The sequence below is a fragment of the Elephas maximus genome, chromosome 4, assembly GCF_024166365.1.
Source record: "Elephas maximus indicus isolate mEleMax1 chromosome 4, mEleMax1 primary haplotype, whole genome shotgun sequence".
Taxonomy (NCBI): Eukaryota; Metazoa; Chordata; class Mammalia; order Proboscidea; family Elephantidae; genus Elephas; species Elephas maximus.
This window is the reverse complement of record NC_064822.1, coordinates 82,405,749-82,429,748: the sequence shown is the minus strand read 5'-3', so window position 1 is coordinate 82,429,748 and position 24,000 is coordinate 82,405,749. Positions and strand designations below refer to the sequence as shown.

Sequence of the window (24,000 nt, the reverse complement as noted above, 5' to 3'; positions counted from 1 at the left end):
TCCAAATTGCAAGTATTAGTGTCTTTATTTGTCCATAAACGGGACAACCCTGAGCTAGATGTGTTTCTGATTTTACATTTTCCAAATAACTTGGACTTAAGTTACTTATTTTCAGTAGTGCATGTTAAAAGTCAGGGATTTGAAAAGGGTGGCTCTGTATTGGAGCCTTGTATCTTTGTGCTAGTAATAAAGAGGCCAAGAATGGTCTACAGGTTTCAGAAATCTGGCTGCTGTTCCTTTAACTCTGCAACTTAGACAGAAGACTTGTTTCTTTACGAGCACACTACAGTGACTATTTTGTCTAGCTGCAGGGGAAAAGCTTTGTCATGGACTTTGCAGACAATAGCCTTAAAAGTAAAATGGTCTGCTTTTGGTGCTGGGAGGTTCAGGAGCCTATTGTTAGTGCACAATGGATTTCTATTGCTGCATTCCTGCTTTGCAAAAGGTTTGTTAGCTTTTAATGACTGACAGTACTCTATTGCAAATACCATATTGGCTTGCCGGTTTATGTAGAGTGCTGGAAAAAAAAGAAACGGTGGTGTTGATTTGACCTACTCTGATATGGTTTAAAAAATTATTTCTTTCACAAAGCGTTTACTTGGAATATAGACACGTTGGAAACTCTGACAGGTTTTAAAATTTACTTTTAAAGCCCCAGTGAACAAACATATTGATTACAATAAGAAGATCTAATGTTTTATTACTCGTAGTATTGCCTTTATTTTCAAAACATTATGGTATAAAAATAAGGATATCAAAAAAATAAGAATTATTTAGTACCTTTTTTCGTTAAGTGTGAAGATAGAAACATATTTTGTTATAAAGGAAAAAAACATTTCACACATTCCATAGGTAAACCTGTACCTAGTAGTTGTGGAATGGGATCTGTATTTTCACCTATACATAAAGGCCACGTAAAGCCAGTGGTCATTCAGAGCTTTACATCATTTTACTCTCCATGAATTTTTGACGTCTGAGAGAGAAGTGTTCCATATCGTTGTAGTTTTTCCGAGGAAAACTGCTCCTCAGCTTTGTTGAAAACTCCACACAGGCTTTGTGACTCTGGTGACTTATGGGAGTAAGATTGGGCCCTGAAAACACTAGATTGCATTAGCTAAAGACGATGAGGAAGGCCTCTTAAAATGCATTCTACTGTGGGGAAAATTAACCAGTTTCTAATAATCTTATGGTCTCTAGGCCAGACGGTCCCTTTGATAAGTTAACATGTACTCCCTTTATGCTCCTAGTAGGGGGTAAACAAATGCCTGAACAAACACAAATACACATAAACACCAATGTGGAGAATGGCAGTGTATGTCTTAGATCTAGATAATAAGTGTGGGTATTGTTATTTAGATGGCACATACTGGGACACTTATCTTTTAGTACAAACCATTTTCTAACTGAATGCAGTGCTAATCGTGGGATTGAAAGCCATTGTAATTGTGTACCCATCTAAATGCTGACAAGAATATACAATTACATTGTTTGGAACTGAGTTTAATGTTTGGGAGTTTTATTAGCATTTATATTTACTTATATGTTCAAATTCAAAACAAAGGGAGAGGTGAAAAACCACGGCCTATCTAGACAAAAATATCAAACCAAAGCATAACCTCGCTCTCTAAAACGTGTGTGCCCCTTCCCAGCATAACCCAGCATAGAGCCTTTTAAAAGAGTGTGATACAAATCTGAAATAAGCAAATAATAGGTTTCCTTGTAGGCATTACCTTCTTCTCTAGATTTTGCAATTTTTTAAAGCTTCTTATAGTTCAAGTTTCTTTTTTTTTTTTTTTTAATGTTTGAGGTACTGGCAAATCTTTCTACAGTGTGCTTGTATGCTTACCACCATACAATGTTAAACACATATTATAAAGTGGATGTAATTGTAAACACACAGAGGGATATAATTACATGTAGAGATTTAAGAGCTAATTCTTTGCCTTTTTTTTCTGCTCTGCATTTTATCAACATAATTATTTTTTGACTGCAGACTAACACTCTGAAATTGACAAGCATCCGTTATAGCTGGAATTTGTTCACCAAATTGAAAAACAATGAACTGCAGGTTTATATGTACCCATTGTCATAAAGAATTAGTATGGCTCTGTTCCGCAAGGGGGAAAAGCTAATGATTTTGAAACAGCAGGTGACAAAACACATTCTTTTTTCCTCCCCTCTTATCAGTTTGTTGATGAAGTCATTATGGACTGGGGCCCAGATAGGGATGGCCTTATTTTTAGCAGATAGACTTTTAATGAGCTGTATTGTAAAGATAGTCGTGTTGATTTGCTTACATTTTTTTGTGTGTGTATGTGTCTTCTTTACTTAGAAACCCCCAGTATTGAAAAGCTACTCTCAAAGGACTGGAAAGACAAGCTTCTTGCAATGGGATCAGGGAATTTTGGCGAAATAAAAGGTAATGTGTATAATGATTTTGATTCAAAATTTAGAAATATGAATGGTGATAAAGTGTTTTTACTTCGCTCCTCCCTTCTCGTCTCATGCATTTTCTGTGGGTGTTTCCTCTTTTTAGCTTGAAAAGGGATGTATCAGGGTTCTTACTTTCTCTGTGTACCTTGTAGAATAAATGGTGTGTTGTCTTAACAGAATAACCCCATTATATCTTTAATATACTTTGGTTTTCATGATTTCTTTTTTCATTTAAATGGTTTATCCTATATGTAGGAATGTACCTTTAGCAAGGTTAAAAACTGCATCTTATGAGATGATTTTATACATTCTGCCTATCGGAAGTAAACAGATACAGAATGGACAGTTAAGCACAGAAATAATGAATGAGGAAGGCATAATAAAGTGTCGTTTTACACTCACAAGTATAACATTTTTGGTTTTTTTGTTTTGTTTTGTTTTTGAATCTGTAATTACATACAACTAAGAAAAAAATTTTTATATGGGTTTCAGAAGATACTGAATGTTCACATTTTAAGAAACTTTTACTGTTGACAGGGGGAGATCTTATTTTCTCATGTGAAAATAGAATCAGATGTCATGTTTCAATTAACTTAAAAGCATTTTTTCTCAGGGCATAGTAGACAATCTATAGATTTCTATTTTTTGCCAATAGGGCACTTATGATTCTGAGTTTTAAAGGAGGTTTAATTTTGAGGAGAAAAGAAAAACATCAAGATACTCCTCAGTGTTGAAACATTTAGTTATATATTACTGTGTATATTTTGATAGAGATTAAATATGTGTTTAACCGTACTAGATTTCTATTACTATGTATGTAGAAGTATAAATGTGTGTATGTGCTCTGCATGTGTTCTCCCAATAGAGGGGCAACTGTCTCTCTTAAGCCTCTACTACCTCAAAACATCCTGGAGAAAGGCAAAAAATAGAGTCAGTCTTCTCAAATGTTTGGCCTCCATGATACCTAATGTCTGGGTGTTTGGAAACGTCCAGAAAATGTTTGCCTGAATATTTCACTTAACATTCAGAACCTTGGAGTTACATATAGTAAGCTGTGATTAGGTGTGAATGGGTGGTGGGAGAATGAATGGGTGCTAACCAAGAAATTTGGTAACCAAAATCTACAGTGAAAAAAAAAATCAAATTCAAATGTATAATGATTGATGTGCCTTAAAGAGCTTAAGGAGCCCTGGTGGTGTAGTGGTTAAGCACTTGGCTGCTAACTGAAAGGTCAGCAGTTGGAACCGACCAGCCTGTGGCAGTCTGCTTCCATAAAGATTTACAGCCTTGGAAACCCTATGGGGCAGTTCTACTCTGTCTCGTAGGGTCTCTATGAATCGGAATCATCTTGACAGCAATGGGTTTTTGGGTTTAAAAGGCTTAAAGACAAAGTTTAAGGAGAACTGAGTAGTTTCATTTTCTGAAGCAGCAGGCCCTTTAATATTATTTTGATTGATTTTAACCCATTTGCACTTGAGGTATAGAATTGCATTCTCCAAGGTTCTTTATTCTCCTCTGACCTAGGTAATAACAGAGTAAAAGCAGAGACCACCTTTTCCAAGCTTTTTGATCTCATTTCATTGGAGGACATTTTTCCCCTCCCTTGTTTTTCTTCACAAGTCAAACTTAAAAGCAGCAAAGGCAGTGATGATAAGCTTAGAGGAAAGAGGCTCAGCTGTCCTTTCAGGCTTGCCTGGGGGTTAGTTTAAGAAGCTACAGTACAGTCACAAAAGAAGTTTCTGTCTTTAATTTTGAGTTTTTAAGCTTCACATTCAGAGCACAAGTTTGGTTATTGTTCTCTGGTTCAGTTAAAAAAGCTGTTTTCTGATGCGTTTTAAAAGCAACTGTAGGTCTTTCTTCTGTTGGGGGCATGGTTATTAGGTGTTAGGATCAGGTTTGGCAGTAAACTGGGAAAATACGAGCTGGGTTATTTTTCCTACTGACTGCCCGTGACAGTTGCAATTACTATCCATTGTTCATAGGTGGCTAGAAAGTAGAGAGGATACAATAGTGTGTTGCCCTCTGGGGGTAAATGAATTTGACTTAAAGGTTCTTAGGGGGTCAGGCACAGTGATTATGTCATGCCCAAGAATGTGGTTTTCTTGCCACCCCAGAAGAAGTTAGACATGAACAATGGCTGAGCTGTTCGGCAGCTATTTTAACGAGGCAAATAAAGGTGTAAGTCTCCTGTACACTTACACTGTTTTTTGGGGGGAGGGGGAGGATAAGTGTGAGTTTTTTAAAATCTTAAAATACTAACTTATTCAACTATGGATGATAGAAATTTATTTAATATATTTGAATAGATCCCTTCCATATATTTGGATGCTTACAGCCTTTGTTGTATTTACAGTCTTCTTGTGGATTGAAAGGTTTTTTTTTTTTTAATCCCATTTAAACGTTTGAACTGGCCAATTTTCTTTTAATAAGTTGCAAGAAATGTGTGTGCGTGTGTGCGCATGCACGTGCACGCATGTGCATCCTTTCGTAAATTTTTAGGGCTGTAGCCAGGTTTTTTTATTTTTTTTTGGCAAGTTAAGACTGAGCTCATAAGTACGAAGTTGTTATCAGTAAGTTAATTTCAGGATACTTGGGCAAATATTAAAAATTATAGCTTGGTAAAGTTTCAAAACATTTTTTTACTCTTGCTTAAAAAGCAAAAATGATAAATTTTTTAAATGGGAGAAGTAAATAGCATTTGATTTACACAGTTTAACTGTCAATAAAGTGTTGTCATAGCCACTTAAAATCAATCTCATTTTTCAAGAAACAACATGAGCTAGTAAAGGTCACCCACTTCTAAAAGCATATATTTGTTTTTCATGTTAGATTATATTCCCTGTTAGAATTTATACCATTATACGCTCTGGTAGGAAACCCTGGTAGCATAGTGGTTAAGTGCTGCGGCTGCTGACCAAAAGGTTGGCAGTTCGGATCCACCAGGCGCTCCTTGGAAACTCTGTGGGGCAGTTCTAGTCTGTCCTATAGGGCCGCTGTGAGTCAGAATCGACTCGACGGCAGTGGGTGGGTTTTTATGCTCTGGTACTTTGGAAATATGAAATAATTAGGTTTTAAAGTTGCACTAGAAACATCTAATGAACACACAAAAAAGAAGACCAGAACCAGTTTTGCAGAATAAAACAGTATGACTAAAAGGCTATGCCAAAAGCAAACGGTCAGTATATATTATAAGCTGATTTGCTGCCTGAAGGAATTATTCGTCTCTTCTTTCCTAATCTGCCGTAGAGTGTAACTGGCCAGTTTACAGGTTTTTGCTCTTAACTATAGCGGAAGCATGAGAAACAGTTGTATGAAAGGTGAAGACCTAGATTTTACAGTCTCACAGTTAGTGAGAAGGGACAGCAATAGTACTTGTGCCCCAGCTGGTAACCAAGAGTGTTACACATTTTCTCAGCTAGCATGAAATTCCGTTACACTGAAGGTCAGGTCATTTCATTGGCGTTTTACCTGAGGACAGTATCTGGGGAACCATGGTAGCTTTGACTAATCTAAACAGATCATTTGTTTTTCAACAAAGTAATCACAAAATTTGTATTTTGCCGACTTAATATTTGTTTTAGAATTACAACACAAACAACTGCATGTAAAATTCTCCCATAAATATTTCTGTCTTGATGTCTTGGTGAGGTTATAAAAGTAGGGCAATGTCTGGGAGGTTTTCTGGCTGGGTCACTTAGAAAAGTCTAGCCCAGTCTTTCTACCTGCCTTTTGTGAAGAGTTCTTTATAGAGCCTGGACTGTGTGCCATTGGTAGCCCTGATCGACTCTCCTCACCATGCTCAGAGCGCAGCGCTTCTTACAGAACTAAAATTAATTCAGGCCTGCAGAAGTGTTGTATCTGATGTTATGGAAAAATAACAGCTGCATTTGATATAATAAAAAATTGACTCTTTTTGAAAGCTGTAATCTTGTTCTTTCTAGAAGATAGGACAGAAGGTCAAATACCAAACAGCTCTAGAACTGTCAATAGCCAATTTAAAAATGTAATCCATTCAGCAATACTATAGCCTTTGCGAGCTCATGAATTAAAGACATATGCTATGTAGATTCATTCAGTGTGTAGATTAAAATGGATAATATCTGAGGTGACATGTACAATTTTGAGATAAAAGAGGTATTTAGATTCAGTATGTGGCATGAAAGGATCATTCTTTTTAAGATGACATTAGGTGATTTGAAAAGAACCAGGCTTAGAATAGGAATCAGATTCCAAGTAGTAAATCTAGTGAGGGATCCTTGGCAAATTTAAACCACAGAACCTCAATTGCAGCATTTAGATATGTAATGGGTTATATCACTTTGAAAATTGTGGCTGCAACAATGGGCTCAAGCATAACAATTGTGAGGATGGTGAAGGACTGGGCATGGTTTTATTCTGTTCTACATAGGGTCACTGTGAGTCAGAACTTGACGGCATCTAACAACAACACTTAATAAGAAATTAAAGAAAGACTACTGGCACACAGCATGATAAGTTTTCAAAGTAAGTTTTACAATGTCTATAAAAGCCAAAAGTGACTTTTCAAACCAGTGACTTGCTGTTTCTCAGAATGCCAGCATCCTCATGCCAATGTATAAAACCAGCAAGTGTTGAGAAGAGAACACTCAGCCACTTACAGATCTCACTTGATCTGTAAATTGATGATGCAGCCTGTCAATAAAAAAGTCAACATTACTTTTAAAAATGTGTATTTAATAATTGTATATTTTAAACCTAATGAGAATAACTCAACTCTTATTTACTCTGGGTTTTATATTTGGGAAAAAAAATTCTCCTTAACAGTTTTTTTTCCATTTAAAAATATGTTCATTCATTTAACAAATATTTATTCATTCAAGGGGGTGTAAAGGTTCTAAAATTAAAATATTTAAAAAGACATGATTTGTTTTCTTGAAAGCATGATCTCCAAAGCTATTGAAAAGTTACCCAGACCTTTGGATAATGCAATTAACCTAAGACATTTTCCCGTTTTAAACTAACATTTCTCTTAGTTGGGAAGAATGGTGTAGTCAAAAAGATTTTTTTGTCATGTAGCTCTAATTCTTCCAAGTACCTGTGGTTTGAGCGTTTGGAAATCATTGCTACCTCTTTTGATTTATTTACTCTCCTGTTCATTTTTTTAGAAGTTGTATTTTACTGCTGATTACCTGTCTATGTGGCAAGCAATTATTAGAAGAAATTTTCCTTAGAAAATTATTATAGCAAAATCACTTTATTCCCATTTTACAAATGAAGAAATTGAGACTCAGATTAATTATCCGAAACCACATAAGTTAGTTGTGGCAGAGTAAAGATTTCAAAGTAATTCTTCCTGGCTTCAAAGATTGCGCTCCTTACATGGTGCTTGGCTGTTCAAAAAAATTGGACTGGGTGATTTTAAAACTCCTTTAAAATTTTAAAACATTTCCACACTTAGCACACCTGGGTGAAGAGCCCTGCTGATTTGCCCCCATGATATTTTGTGCTTAGATTTGTCCCTAGCATAAGGGCACTGTTTATATTGTTAGCCTGTTTACATATTTACCTTCCTCCCCCTTGTAGACTAATTATCCTAGTGCTGGGCCAAAGTTAGGAATTCAGTACATGCTGGTTGAACAAATGACAAATAAAGAATACAATGTTTTAAGATGACTATTGTTGACTATGTTGAAGTCCATAAATGCAGCAAGTGTAATATGATATTAATGAAAAAAAACTGATTTTTACATTTTTCTTATTGTGATGATAATATATACAACAAAACATCTGTCAGTTTAACAATTGCTATATGTATAATAGCAGAGCCCTGATGGCGCAGTGGTTAAGAGCTCAGCTGCTAACCAAAAGGTCAGCAGTTTGAATCTTCGAAACCCTATCGAGCAGTTCTGTTCTGTCCTATAGGGTTACTATGAGTCAGAATCAACCTGATGGCAAAGGGCTTTTTTTTTTTTTTTGTATGTATGTATATTCATGGATGTTTATATTCTTCATATTATGCAACCACTATTGGTATCCTTTTCCAAATTATTGCACCACTTATTAATATAAAGCCAATGCTCCCTAAGAAAAAACTCCACCTTTCCACCTTCCTCCTACCCCTGGTAACCACTAATAATCTTTGGTTTCTGTATATTTGTTCATTTCCTGTAAGGGAGATCATATTGCATTTGGCCTTTTGCGACTGGCTCTTTTTGCTCAACGTAACGTTTTTAAGGCTCATCCATGTTGTAGCATGCATCAGGACCTTATTTACCTTTATGGCTGAGTAATATTCCATTACGTACATACCATATTTTATTTATTCATTCACCTGTCGATGGACGTTTTCAGTTGTTTCCACCTTTGGCTGTTGATAAGTGCTGCAAGAACACTGATTTACAGGATTCTGTTTGCCTTTGTGCTTCTACTTCTTTTGGATATATACCTAGGATTAGAATTGCTGGGTCATGTGGTAGTTCTGTGTTCATCTTTTTTGAAGAACCGCTTGTTTCCCACAGCTGTGGTATTATTTTACATTTCCCCCAACAATGGGTGAGGGTCTTAGTTTCTCCACAATCTCACCAATATGTATTGTTTTCCTTTTTATCTTTGCCGTGTGGCTTTGTGGTTTTTACATTTTCAGTACAATATCCAAGTGAGTCGATAGAACAGTCTTGGGGAAAGTTCCTAAAATAACAATCTTCATTAAAAGGTAAAAAAGTTGTGATATTTCATAGAGCCATGCTTTTTAAAAAAAGGTAGCAAGGATCACTTTTGCTTTCACTACAAAAGTAATAATGCACACATCTATTTCCTAATGTTCCCAAAACAAACATCAGCCCATCAATGGAGTAACCATGGTCAAGGCTATAGCCACTTGTCAGATATTTAATTTCACTCTAAAGGCAGTTTTTCCTTTAAGATTGATGGGATAGAAAGTGAGGCGGCGTCTTCTATGATTTCAGTGTTCAGGGACGACACACTGAGGAGCTGGCATTTAAAATAATATCTGTATAAATTTGAAGTTTTTTTTTTTGTTTGTTTTTTTAATTTCTTTCATTTCAACGTAAGTTCCATGAGGGAAGGCATCCTCTTCTGACATTTACACTTGTAACATCTAGAATTGTGTGAGTACATAGGAGTCGCTCTGTAAATATATGTCAAATGAATGAAAGAAAAAGCCAGTGGCGTGGCTTTTTGTGAGTGAACTCCTTCTCAATTAGGCATGATTTTTCTTCCTCAGTGGAAATTTGGCAATGTCTGGAGATATTTTTGTTGTCACTGCTGGGTTGGGGGGGGATGCTATGTGTGCTACTGGCATTGAATTGTTACATTAAAAACATCTGCCTTTAATATTAGGATTTTAATTACAACAGTCACGTAGTAACTCATTTTAGAATAAATGTTCCTCTCTAGTGATGGAATCCAAATATTTGATGTATAATAAATTATTAGCAAATACTGATTGCACATCTGCTCAGAGCATGGCTCATGAGTATAAGGCGTACAAGGCATGGTTTTTCTTGTATAAGTTTGTATTTAGAGGTTTTTTTTTTTTTTTCTGATTTGTTCTCTAGCCTATGTAGAATACATTAGAAACTTTATTTCCATTCCAAATGGGCACATGAAAAATTATAAGTTGCTAACTATACCTACCACTTCCTAAAAATCTTGTGCTTTTTCAGCATAAATTGGTAGCAAGACGTGGAATGGGTTGGGGAAGGGTGACTGAGTTATAACAGAGTTTTCTATCTAATTACATATACAGGTGGCAAATCCATTATTAAAATAGTGCTTAGTGTCTTATATTTGAAGTAAAATTATAATTAAAAAAGTGTGTTCTTTTCTACTGCTGGTGCTTTACCATAGGGGTCTTGTCTATCCAGTGAGTTTTAAGAGAACGATTAAAAATGATACTCTTTCTGTTTCAATGAACTCACATTTCCTGTGTATCAAATGATTGTTGTAACCTAAGAAGATTCACTGGCATGTTTTAAATATTTTAGCGTACTATTTATTTTAAACGACTACCATTACTTCTCCAAATCTTGGATTTATGTATAATCTCGGGTGTCCACAATGTGATCTGTTAGTTTGCCAACCACATTTAATTATTATTTAATTATTTTGTGTTAGCCTAAATTTGTGTTCTCAAACTTGAATATTTTCCCTGTTATCTATGTTTTATTTTTTAAGAGACCTTCTGAGTGACGTATGGGAAAGTGGTCTGAAACTTGATTGATTAAACAGAATCTATTTTTTCCTCCTTTAATAAGGGATTATTTAGTTCTGACTCTTCAATTTTTTTTTCAATAAAGGATAATCATGTCATTGATAAGTATGCCTTCATCTCTTATTTAATAATTATTGTTATTAAAGTCATGTTTTGTCTTCTCATTTTAATTAGATGAAAAACTACTAAGGCCAGGAATTAGCTTTAGAATTATTTTGATTGCCCGAAGGTCCCAGTATAGAACATTGAAAATAGTAGATGCTCAGCCAACAATTTTATATTTACTTGCAATATCAAAGAAGAAAGCTGTAGTGTATTACTTGCCATAAATAATAAAACGAAGTCAGCATTTTCTCATTCTGGCATTTTATAATGGGTAAACAGCCATCATTTTTTTGTTGTTGAGTGAAAAATCTTTAAAAAGTGAGGTGTATGTTTATGTGTGTGTGTGTGTGTGTGTGTGTGTGTGTTGAACCTTATATTTGGAATCATTCTTATGCAGCAGAACTATTGTCATGGAAAATTACTTTCTTCTCATTTCTTGTATGTTTTATCACTGTATTATTTTCAGGGACTCCCGAGAGCCTAGCTGAGAAAGAGAGGCAGCTCATGGGTATGATCAATCAACTGACCAGTCTACGAGAGCAGCTACTGGCTGCCCATGATGAGCAGAAGAAATTGGCTGCCTCTCAGATTGAGAAGCAGCGCCAGCAAATGGAGCTGGCCAAACAGCAGCAAGAACAGGTGAGTAAGAGCTAGAGACACAGTCCATTTCCTCAGACATTGTTTTACTTGATATTTATTTGACACTATCCTAGACATACAAAGATGACTAAGAATACCCCTCACCCCAAATAAATAAAAAAGAAAAACACCAAAACAAGCAAATGAGAAACTCCAGTCTTAAGAATCTTAGCTACTTTGGTGGTAAGTAACTCTGAAGTAATGACAATTAAGGTGATATTTTGATAGATCACGAGCAAAGTAGAAAAGAGAATCATGGACAGTTAAGAGAACATTTACAGTCAGGAGCATTGTGAAAGGTTTCAGAAAACTGGTGGTATTTAGATGAGTTCTGAAAATAGGTAGGATTCAACAACTGAAGTGAATTTCTAATTATGGGTCATGAAGTTCAGTGAGGAGGCTATTGTGTAATCTCAGTAAGGCGTGAGAAGCTAAACTGGTAGGGTGATGACTATGGACAAAGAGAAGCAAAGAGAAGAAAGGAGTAAACTGGCAGAAAAGCTATTGTAAGTAGAATTTTTTTGAGTGAATAAAAAGGAGAGGAAAGGTTTTTGAGCCTGAGCAATAGAGGAAATGGTGGTACCATCAATAGAAATAGGGAAAATCAGGAGGGCAAATTTGGAAAAGAAAATGAATTTATACATATTGAATTAAAGCTGTTGTCATTTTGTTCATCTGGGGGTATGTGAAAGACAGAAATAACAAAAAGCAGTTTGGAAGAGAGGCCTGCTGAGCTATATTTCTTCGACTATGTACATAGAGGTGGTAGTTTAAACCGTTGGAACAGATACGATTTATTCATTTATTCAATAAATAGTAATTGAGGGCTTCTTACTTGCCAGGCACTATACTGATTGCTAAAGCTACCTCGATTAACCAGAGAGACAAAGACAGAGTCTCTAAATTCTAGTGGAAAGTGAGAGATGATTAACAAGGGAACAGATAAATTAAAACAATTTCAGATAGTGGTAAGTAATTAGAAGAAATTTTAAAAGAGTAATGTAATATTCATTGGTATGGCGAGGCAGTGCTTCTTACTTGGATGGCTGGATAAAGCTTTCTGAGATTGTGGCACCTGAGCTCAGACCTAAATGATAAAAGAATGGCAATCATATTAAGATTGTTAGACCTCGTAATTGAGTGGTGGTGTCATGAGAAAATGGAAAGAGACTAAGAGTAGAGTCTTGGGAGATGCTCATATATAGCTGGTAGAGAGAGGACACTAAGCATATCCAGAAGCGATCAGGAGAACCAAAAGCGCAGTGTCATAAGAATGAAGAGAAAAATGAAGATTTTAAGAATAGACAACAGTATTAAATGCTACAACTAATGTCATTATTCTAACACAAATTGGAAGCTACCAGATTTGTCATTTAAATTCTCATTGTTGGCCTTTAAATGTGTTGCTTCTGTGGAGTTTTATGGAGTTTTAGGAGCAGAATTCTGATAGTAAGAACTGGCAAATATGTAGTGATAAATTGGAAGCGACACAAACTCTTATGAAAATTGGTAGTAATTTGAAGGGAGAGTAGAGGTTTATTTAGTAAGGGTCAGCTTATATGTAAGAGTGGCAGCTATTTTCCAGGTCTGAGTCCCTTTATATTCTCATTATATGTTATGGATCAGTCTATTACCATACCAAGTGGAAGAGGACCACTATTTAGTCCTGGTGGAACTATGGTTAAGCACTTGGCTGCTAACTGAAAGGTCCAGTAGCTCCACAGGAGAAAAGACCTCACAACCTGCTTCCATAAAGATTATAGCCTAGAAAACCCTTTGAGGCAGTTCTACTCTGTCGTATAGAGTCACTGTGAGTCAGAACTGACTTCATGGCACAGAACAGCAACAACAATTTGTGTCTATACACATTGCTGCAAATCCCTCTAAACAGCTTTCAAAGGTGTAAACCAACAGATTTGAAAGAGGTGGAGAAATACTCAGAATGCATTGCATTTGAGGGGCCCTACTTTCAGTTTACCCTTCCCTACTTGTTGGTTCATTTCTGCTTGAAAAGAGGTATTTTTATTTTTAATGAAATGTTTCAAACTTTTTCCCTAATGATATATTTGAGCTGTTATTTGATATCCCATATTCCCCTTGCTTTACTCCTATGACAAAAGAGTTCGAAACATTTGCCTTTCACTATCTAGAAAAACACTACTTTCCTTAATCCTCGATGCATTCAAACATCTAAATTCTAGAGAACCCTGGGAGCCTATGAAAATTGTGTGTGTGTTTTTATATATATATATATATATATATTTTTTTTTTTTTTTGGCAGAGAATCCCTACTTGCCTTGGTTGAGTCTGAGGGCAGTCTTGTCCTGAAAAATCTAAGCAATCTGTAATGGAAAGCAGGGCTTTTTTCTTTCTTTTTCCCTGGATATCGTCAAAGGATTCTAGAATTTTTTAGTATCTCAAGGGCTCTGACATTCTCCTTGGAACATTAGACCAATAGATCTTCCATCGTTTCTCTCCTGTATTGGAGTGATCCCAGGCAGGGACTCCTAGACAGCCTGAGAAAAGATCGCTCGTGAGAGCAACAGGTCAGGTTTCTGTAGTCAGTTCTGCTCTCCTTTATTCTCTCTATCACAGGTAGCCGACAATGACTATGTTTTTGTTGTTGATAGGTTCTGTCAACAACAAAAAAAAGTCATTTTCCATTCACAGTGACCCCATGTGACACAGTAGAACCTCTTCGCAGGATTTTCTTGGCTTTAATCTTTATTGCCGCAGATTATTAGGTCTTTCTCCTGCAGAGCTGCAGGGTTGGTTTGAACTGCCAATCTTTTGCTTAGCAGCTGAGCACTTAACTATTTGTGCCACGATGGCTCCTTACGGTGACTATAAACCCAAGGAACTGAGTGCTGACATTTATAGTCACCACTCTTGTCATCACTGATCTTTTCTTCAAGACACAGGGAACTCTGAAGGATATTTCAGACCCTTAAGACTCTGGTCTTTTTGGATGAACCTTCTCCCAGCACTCCCTACTCAGTGTGAGGTGCCCCTACTCTGCAAATTCTAATACTCTGTTGTACCTGTTTATTGATGAGCCTTTCCACCAGACTCTGAATTCCATTCCACATTCATCTATTCAGCAAACACTTACTGAGCCAGAGTCTGTTCTAGTTGTTGGGAGAAACAGCAGAGAACAAAACAGATAAACATCTCTCATGAATTGAATTCTAGTTGGGGGAGACAGACAGCGAGTAAATAATCAAGTAAAATATAGTATATGTTGATAAGAATTATGGTAAAAAACAAAGCAGGGTATTGGGGGGGTGCCAGGTAGAGAGACAAGCTATTTTAAAACATGTACTCAGAGAAGACCTCGCTGATAACGTAACATCATTTTACTGCCGGTAACTTGTAGGAGCTGAAGGAGTGAGCCATGTAACTATCTAGGAAAAGGGTGTTCCAGATGGAGGGAAAAGCAAGTGCAAACCTCCAGAGGCAGGAGTTTCCTTGGAAGGTGTGTTCAACAGGTAGTTGGGAGAACAGCGTGGCTAGAGAGGAGTGACAAGGAGCAGGAGGCCAATTATACTGGGCCTTCTAGGCATCATATGGACACTCTTTTACTCTGACCCAGAGATTTTGAAAACGTGAATATTATGACACAGCTTATATTTTAAAAAGATATCTGTTGGTTTATAAGAGACTGCATGGTGCAAAGGCAGAAGCAGAAAGAGAAAATAATAGGCTATTATGCCAACCCAAGTAGGAGATGATGGTGGCTTAGAAAAGAAAACTGTGAAGGGGTATAAAGTAGTTATAGTTAAGGTTTTGATATATTCTCAAGGTAGTACTAAAATGATTTAAATATCACTGGAAATATTGATAACTGGGAGGAAGCAACCAGACTTAAGGAAAAGGGTATTTTTTTCTACCATCTTCTTCCCTAACTTTCTTCAGAAAAAAAAATCCTTTATTCCTAAGATAAAATAAAATCATTAAAATAATCATAACTTACCTGTCTATAAAAGAAATAATCTATGTAGACCCATCTGCATCATGAGTTCTTAATTTTCATTCACAATGAACTCTACATATATCCACTATTTCCTGAATTTTCAGCTGGATACAAAGGTTAAGGGATATATTTTTGCAATGAAAATGATAGTGATTACAACATGATGAGAATAAGTAGTGTGTATTTTTAAGACAGTAATAAATTTCTTGAGTTTAGGAGTTGCATTCTCATTAGAAATCTTCCTACCGTATATATCATGTAATGAAATGTTTAAAAATTTCTTCTCATCTATTCATTCATAGATTCTTCATCAAATATTTATTCAGAACCCCTTATGTACTAGGCTCTGTGCAATTGGTAAGCAAAATATACATGATCCCTACGCTCACTGTGTTTATAAACGTCTACCTAGGAGACAGAGATGGTAATAAAGAAGTCAAACAATCAAAAAACAAACAAATATAAAATCATAGCATGTGATAGAGTATTAAGTAAATGTAGAAGGTGTTATGAGAACAAATCACAAGGAAATTACTGTGCTATTTCCTGGGTTAGAAAACACTTAAGATGAGCATATGGAAGGCTAAATCCTGAGTTTAGTTTTGAACCTACTGAATTTGAAATACCTTCAAGAACACAGTTGGATAAATGGGTCTGAAGCTTAGAGCAGAGGTTGAAGCTAGAGAAACAAATTTATAAGCCCTTGGCCTACAGATGAAAGTAGGTATAGAGGGAAAAGAGAAGAGATTCTAAAATTGAGCCTTATGGAGTTAGAACATTTAATGACTGGACAAAGCCATTAAATATAACTGAAAAGGAATACCTCAAAAGGCAGGAGAAGACCAGAAAATTGTGGTGTCATAGAAGCCATGGGAAGAAAGTAGTTCTGGATCAAAGGAAAGAAACTTGAGTCTTGAATACCGATGAGAGGTCAAAAAATGAGGACTAAAAACCAAATAAAAGAAAACTTCTTTACGATTAGAGAAATGGAAGTGATTGATGATTCGATTAAGAATTATTTTGATAAAGAAATGAGAGGAGGAAAGAGAATGCATTGTCTTGAGAAGTGGGTGGTTTAAGAATTTGTGGGAGGAGGAGATGAGGACATTATTTACCGAGAAAAAAAAAAAAAAAGCCCTCACTAAGGAGTACAGTGGAGTCCCTAGGTGCTAGAAATGATTAGCAGACTCTGCTTCTAACCTGAAGTTTGGAGGCTTGAGTCCTCTCGAGGCACCTCAGAAGAACGGTCTGGCTATCTACTTCTGAAAAATCAGTCATTGAAAACCCTATGGAGCACAGTTCTACTCTGACACACATGGGGTCACAATAAGTCAGAGTCGACATGATGGCAATTTTTTTTTTTTTCTTATGATTTGAGGAATAGAGTATCTTCTAGTACTTCATGCTACACTGAACTTCTTAGGCACAACCACACCCCTGTTCATGCAATAGCCTTTCTTTGGTAGAAGAGGGCTGAAAATGTCAGAGGCAGTGCCTTCTGAGTATCACCAGAAAGAAGGATTTTTGCAGCCCTAAAATTTGAAGCCTTGGTAGCACAGTGGTTAAGAGCTTGCCTGCTAACCAAAAGATTGGCAGTTCAAATCTAACAGCCGCTCCTTGGAAACCCTATGGGACAGTTCTATTCTGTCCGATAGGGTTTCTGTGAGTCGTAATCAACTTGACAATGGGTAACATTTCATACTGGGAGAGATCATTGCTGCAGTGTCTTAGGCTTCATTTGTTTTCAGCCAAAATAAGCATAACTGATCCTAAAGACTAAATATCTTGTTGGATCCCCCATAAGGATAAGTTGCTGATAATTCAGAGGCACAGCCACATCCATTTTCATCATCTTCATCAGTGTCAAATCAAACTTTGAGAAACAGAACATTGGTGGTTTCCCTCCAGGTCTACAATATACTTTTAACATTTTCATGTGCAATTTCTCCACAGATTGCAAGACAACAGCAGCAGCTTCTGCAGCAACAACACAAAATCAATTTGCTTCAGCAACAGATCCAGGTCAGAAATCATAATTTCATATATGTTTCCCATGAAAAAATATACTTTGTTTCCCATTCTTATATGACCTGACTGAAATGGCCTTCAAAATAAAAATTGCTCTTAGCCTGATTTACATTAGCCTCCTGTACCATGCAAATCTTGCAACTGATGGCTGTCTGTCAGGCACCCTACTGTGTTAGGGAGCTGCAGTTTAAGCAAGTTAACAGTAATTTTCATCCTGTGCTGAGAGGAAATTATTGTCGAGCGATGTTCCATTTTTTGTCTATACCTTAATGTTTAAAATGTGTCTGTAAGTGTTCTTAATGGGTAGGTGCAGGGAACTCGAAGCAGATAGGTACCATAGATTTTCAGTTAGAGAGTCACTGGCAGAGAACTTTTCTGCTGTATGCTCAACGGCCATATGAGATAAAGGCTGGAGTTAAGGAAGGTAATGATTCGGCATTCAAGTTGCATTTCACCCTTGGTATTGACTGTAAAATCTAAGTCTGAGGGATCTATCACCTTTATATTTTTCTTATATGGAAATTTAGAATAATGAGTAGAATCAAATAAGGAAGAAAGGAGCTGTATTGGTAAAAATAATAATAAAGGAAAACGTAAGTTTGTCAAGAATGTATTGTCTTTACCACTTGCTAGTAGCATGAACTTTGATAATATTCTTAGTTTTTCCTAAAAATAAGGTTAATAACAGTATCTATTTTATAGAGATTTATGAGAATTTAATGATAATGTATTATGTATGGAAACCTTAGCATAGTACCAAAGCTTATACTCATAAAAAGAAAAAAAAGTGCAAATACATATTTGCTCTGACTAGCGAAAAAAGGAATCTCACTCATGGAGCTATGAGTCCAGCCCCTCAGTACCGTCATTCACCTGGAGGTGACGGTTAGGTTTGCAGTCAGCTAATCTGGGGGAAAAAGTCATCATTCTCTTGAGGTTGTATCTTGAGAGTCCAATGTATTTTAATAAGTATAAATATCACAAATGTCAGAAACATGCCAAAATTATTTCACTCGCATATTAAGCAGGTTTTAACTTCTTTTGCCAACAAAGTTTCTCCCATTTTGTCTGATTGGGCCAGGTACACTTTATTTCTTTACTCCGGATCATCTGGCCCAAATTCTTTTTTGTTCTGGAATCCCTCAGTGGCGCAGTTAAGCACTCGGGTGCTAACCAAAAGGCTGGAAATCGTAGTCCAGCCAGAGGCGCCTTGGGAGAAAGACCTGGTGATCTGCTCTCGAAAGATTATAGCCATTGAAAACCCTGTGAAGTGCAGTTTTACTCTGAACCACGTGAGGTCACCATGAGTCAGAACTGTGGCAATTTTTTTTTTTTTTAATTCTTATTGTACCTGGAATTTTAAGTGAGCTGGTCAGAGCTTCTGTTCATGCCCCAACCAGGGATTTTTGTGTCCCTTTTCTGTAATTATGAATAGTACATTTCTAATATGCTCTTATCTATTCGTATGTGGAGTGTGATTATTAAATTCATTGGTTTAAAACTGTCATTGGATTTCATGTTTTTCAGTCTAAATACACTGATTTTGAATATAGTTTGTTGATGGCACCCAGTTATCTATGTTGAAAATGTTTTTAATTATTGAAAAAATCAGTAGGATTAAAAAGTTGTTCTGACAATTTTTTATTGTAAATAAGATATAAATCCATAATCAACAACACGGCCCTTTGCGAGACACCCGATTTTGCTGGGATTTGATGGAGTACCAATAGTTTCAATTTCTTTTTTACTTTCTACGAGACTATTGAGACAAAAAAAAAAACCCAAGCCTTTGTTAAACAGAGTTACAGAATGTGTTAAACCCATATTATGTTTATAATGTGGATTTTAAAATGTTGAAACTGTTGGATTTCTTGCTCCAGAGCATGGAGATGTCTAATTATAAATTAGACTTTCCCCTCCCCCCACAAATGAAAAGGTCTTTAAAAATTATCTGTCCTATAGACAGTGTGGAAACCCTGGTGGAGTAGTGGTTAAGTGCTACAGCTGCTAACCAAAAGGTCAGCAATTCAAATCCACCAGGCGCTCCTTGGAAACTCTATGGGGCAGTTCCACTCTGTCCTATAGGTTCGCTATGAGTCAGAATCAACTTGACAGCAATGGGTTTTTTTGGTTACAGACAGCGTGATTATAGAAACTGTATCCCAGAGAGCTAAGGCCAAGTTTACTGACTTGCCTAAGCTCACACAACTAGTTACTGGTAGAACAATGATGAGAACTAAAGTTTTCTATTAATAGAAATATTGCTGAGTATCAAAATGTCATAGTTTAGAAGCTGCTGACCTCTACTAGAGGAGAAAAAACAAACAAAAACCAACTCTAAACAAATAGTCCTTAAAGGTAATAATATCACACTATTAAGTAATCAGAGGGAAACGTTAAAAGATATGGAAATATTATGTCTGTGTATTTGTCTTCACTCAAGGTTTAGTCCAGATGAGCAAAACTGAGTGAGTCGAAACCATTAAACTAAACCAAACCAAACCAAAACCATTGCTGTCCAGTCAATTACAACTCATAGCGACCCTATAGGACAGAGTAGAGCTAGCTGCCCCATAGGGTTTCTAAAGAGTGGCGGGTAGAGTCAAACTGTCGACCTTTTGGTTAGCAGCCAAGCTCTTAACACTGCGCGACCAGGGCTCTAAAACCATCAGGTACTTACCAAAAAAAAAAAAAAAAAGTCTGGGAAGTAGGACATGTTCCAGACAACAAGTAAGTAATGAGAAAGACGGACAATCTGAAAGGAATTCATTTTCACAGCTTCTCGTATATTCATTAACTAAAAGTATAGTTCTATAGGCAGAGTAAGTTGTTCATTTGGGGCCGTCTTCTAAACACTTAATAGTAAAGCCTCAATGTATTCAAATTATTTAATCTACTGAGATTTTTTTTCAAACACTTATGGGAAGCCTAATGTAGTGGCATGTGTAGAAATAGAAAATTTAAAAAGTAGTATAGACCCTCTGTTTCCCCACATAAATTCTTACCATTATTCTTTTTAGAATATTTTCTCTTCCTTTTCTCCTTCTTCCCTCTTCCTCTTTTTACTTGGCAAAATATGACAAAGAGGAAGACAAATAAAAATTGACCCTGTTATGGTAAAAGACAAATCAAATTAATACCAAATATTATTATAAATTATATTTTTAATCAATGCATACATGATCAAATACGCCCATAAAAATTACCATAAACTATATTTTCTTCAGTATTTGAAAATACTAAGCTATCAGATTTTGTTTTTGATATATGCCTTTTTTTTTCTTTTCCTGTCATAAATATGGAGCCTTAAGACCTTGGAAAAGTAAACATAGAAACTTACATTATTTATCTTGATTGCGTTTCCTTAGGTGTTTTGTGCCATGGTTGTTTCTCAGGACCTTAGGAAATCATGTATCCCAGTTCCTATATTATATGGATGGAATAGTGAACAACAGGGTTATGAATCCACAATTAAGGTTGCCTTTAAAATTTGTGTGTTAATTATAATCACAAAAGATAGTAACTTGGTCTAAAGTAAAGGCATAAAATACAGTAGATGGGTTAGACAGATCAGCTAGAATGGATTAAACTGAGAGTGTAGGAATCAGAGCAAGACAAATTTGCACACTTGGGGGATATATGACATGAAAAAAGGATGATGTTTCCCTCATTTTCTTCATATTTTTAGTGGGATCTTTTTTAAGGAGAGGTTAATTTAGACATCTTTATTTCATTTGAGGCATATGCCATTCTATTAAAAAAGTATACGAACAAGTTCGTATGTATGTGTGTATGCACAAATATTCACATATTCTCATCTCTACCCAAGTTATTTAAAATTCTCCCACGGCCTGTCAATTCTATCTTTTCTCCACCCTAGATGAAGAGAGGGACGGTAGGTTTTACACTATTCAAATAAAAAATGCCATAAGAATTTGCAAGTGAACAGTTTTATTTAACTGCTTAGGATCAGCTCTTTATGAACTCTTTTTAATCTGTCTCTTCAAAAAGCAACCTTAGCTCTAAAACTGCATGATTCTAATTGGAATGAACATTTAATCTACATTCTTCTCTCTAAAGAGTATACGGGATTATAGCCTTCTACTAAGTTTATTCATATAAAGAAAAAGTCTTTATTCATGTAAGTCACTGGAAATTAAAAGCAGAATTAAAGGAAGTTTTCTGTTTTTCTTTGCAACCTCATAAATCAGTTCACTCTGCATGTAAAATAATGTCATATTACCAGAAATATCCCATCTTCCTTCATTCCTGTTTTGTTATGCAACTCTTAATTTTAGGAACACTAAACACTAAAAAGTTTCAGTCTTCTAACATTCCACGTTGTTTTCCTTTAATATTTTTGTCTGGTTATTTTCCTTCAAAGATAGAACATTTTTGTATTTCAATTTAATGTATCTCACTTAGTTTTAATGCGCATTAATACAGGAGATAAAATTTATAAATATCTCAGAAAAAAATAATCTCCCTAGATGGTTAATTTTTAGGGGAAACTTTTTTTTCTTTCTTATACTCCATTGCACATCCAGGAGCCCTGGTAGCTCAGTGGTTAAGTGCTCGGCTGCTAACTGAAATGTCAGTGGTTCAAACCCACCAGCCTCTCTGGGGGAGAAAGGTGTGGCACTCAGCTTCCGTAAAGACTTACGCCTTGAAAACCCTGTGGGGCAGTTCTACTCTGTCCCATAAGGCCTCTATGAGTCAGAATTGACTCAATGGCAGTGGGTTTGAGTTTTTACACATGCTACAATGTCCATATTTTAGCAATTTTATTCCCTGACTATTTTTTACATTAAACCAATCTGCTTCTAATATCATGGTTAGGTGACTTTGGTTTCCAATAATAATCAGTGGCTCATCTTGACCTGACTCACTGCTGTTAAAACCTTTTAAAGTGAATGAATGGGTGACCTCTACTCAACTTCCATTATGGGAATAAACTGAGTGTCCTGGAGACCTAAGCCCCCTTTAATCTTGAAGCTTTGAATGGGACCGGGTTTATATAGTTTTGAGCATGTGTGGGGGAAGCATGCCCTAATTTTAAGTTTCTTATCTTTTTTGGTTCTTGTTAGCATCTAATAGGGTCAATCCAACAGCATGCTCCAGAAAGAAATCCACGTAAGATATTTTTTAGGGGAAATTTAAAGATATTGTACTTCATTTTCAACTGCATATTTGTCATGATCCCCATACAGGGAGGTCAGTGTTTGACCTTTCATAAGAAATTCCACAAATTCATTGTGTTTCCCCTTCTGATTAAGTTTTCCAGCTACTGTTCATTGTGTTCTCTTGGAGGTAAAGAATTGTTGTTTAATAGCCCCATGTCATTGCTCCCGATTCATAAGTGTGTGCGGGACTAGGCCTAACTCTGGGTCACTGATTCTGCCTGGACCTCAGGATAGGGTGAAGGATGACTCTTCCCACCCTTGTATTCTTAGCTGGATGGTGGTATACATTCCATAGCATGTAGGAAAGAGCTTGGTTTTTCAGGTGGTATAGACTTACATTTAACTGTGTGAAATACAATTTTAATCTTATTCCATAATAAAAATTTAAAAGATTAAGAGCAGGGTCTTTGGACTTAGACATATCCAAATTCAGTCTTTGCCTCTTCACACCTTATTTACTATGTCATCTTGGGAAAATTGCTTACCCCTTTGAGTTTCATTACTCTCATCAATAAAATGTGAATTGTATACCTAAACTAACTCACACCTGGTTACTTTGAGGATTAAATGGAATTATTCCTAACATATAGTGAGTGCACAATGCCAAAAAACAAAAAGAAAAAATTGCCTAAAGCATTAGATGCATGATGGGCGATTTAATGACTGTTTCCAGCAAGAGAATTTCTAGTAAAAGGAATATAACCTATAATGCAGTAATCAGTGAAACTTTGTGAGTTCAGTTTTATAAATTGATTTGATTTAGAACTACAAGAGATTTTCAGAAAGCCTTTAATGAGACCTATCTCTCATTTCGACATTCGTAAACTTAAACCGAGTAAGTAAAGAAGATTTTTGCAATCACATAAGTTGTTACTTGTGGAATCATGGCTGGACTCCAAAGTCCCCGAATCTGGGCCCAGTTCATTTTTATTTCACTGATATTCTACCATTTAAGGCTTAATGGCCTAAAGTTGGAAAATGAGTTTTCTTTCCCTGGGAACGTATTCCTATGAAGTAAAAATACAACTTGACTTATGTACAATTGAATGATTAAGTTGCAGTCGTGGGCTCAACCAATTTGTGATAAAGGTTTCATTTTATTGGTGCCAAAGTTCTCTGAGGTCATTAGAGTTTTGGTAATTCTTGATAAATTATTATGCGGAAAGAAATCCATTGAAATATTGTATTGAAAACATAATAACGTTAAAGGTGAAATAATAGTACCTGACTCACCTGCTGATTTATGATTTCTTTCTCCAAGTGTGGTAAGTTGAAAGCATTTTACCCCCCCTCAGCAAGACCCTACACACATACATGAGGACAAAGAGATTACAAAGTAACCATGTGTCTTTGGGAGACTGGAAATGCCAAGAATAAACACCATGCAATTAAGGTAGGATTTCAACCTGAAGAAATGCATTAACTCC

The 24,000-nt window shown here is 36.1% G+C and overlaps 1 protein-coding gene across 20 annotated transcripts in view; it reads left to right on the top strand.

The window, feature by feature from the left end:
- SOX5 (SRY-box transcription factor 5) overlaps positions 1–24,000 on the top strand; it is a 1,155,824-nt gene that overhangs the window by 914,398 nt on the left and 217,426 nt on the right. For all 20 annotated transcript variants that reach the window (XM_049885159.1, XM_049885160.1, XM_049885146.1 and 17 more), the window contains 3 exons: positions 2,333–2,419; positions 11,217–11,389; positions 17,316–17,384. In XM_049885159.1, coding sequence (XP_049741116.1) covers positions 2,333–2,419; positions 11,217–11,389; positions 17,316–17,384 — 329 coding nt within the window. The remainder of the gene's footprint in view (positions 1–2,332; positions 2,420–11,216; positions 11,390–17,315; positions 17,385–24,000) is intronic.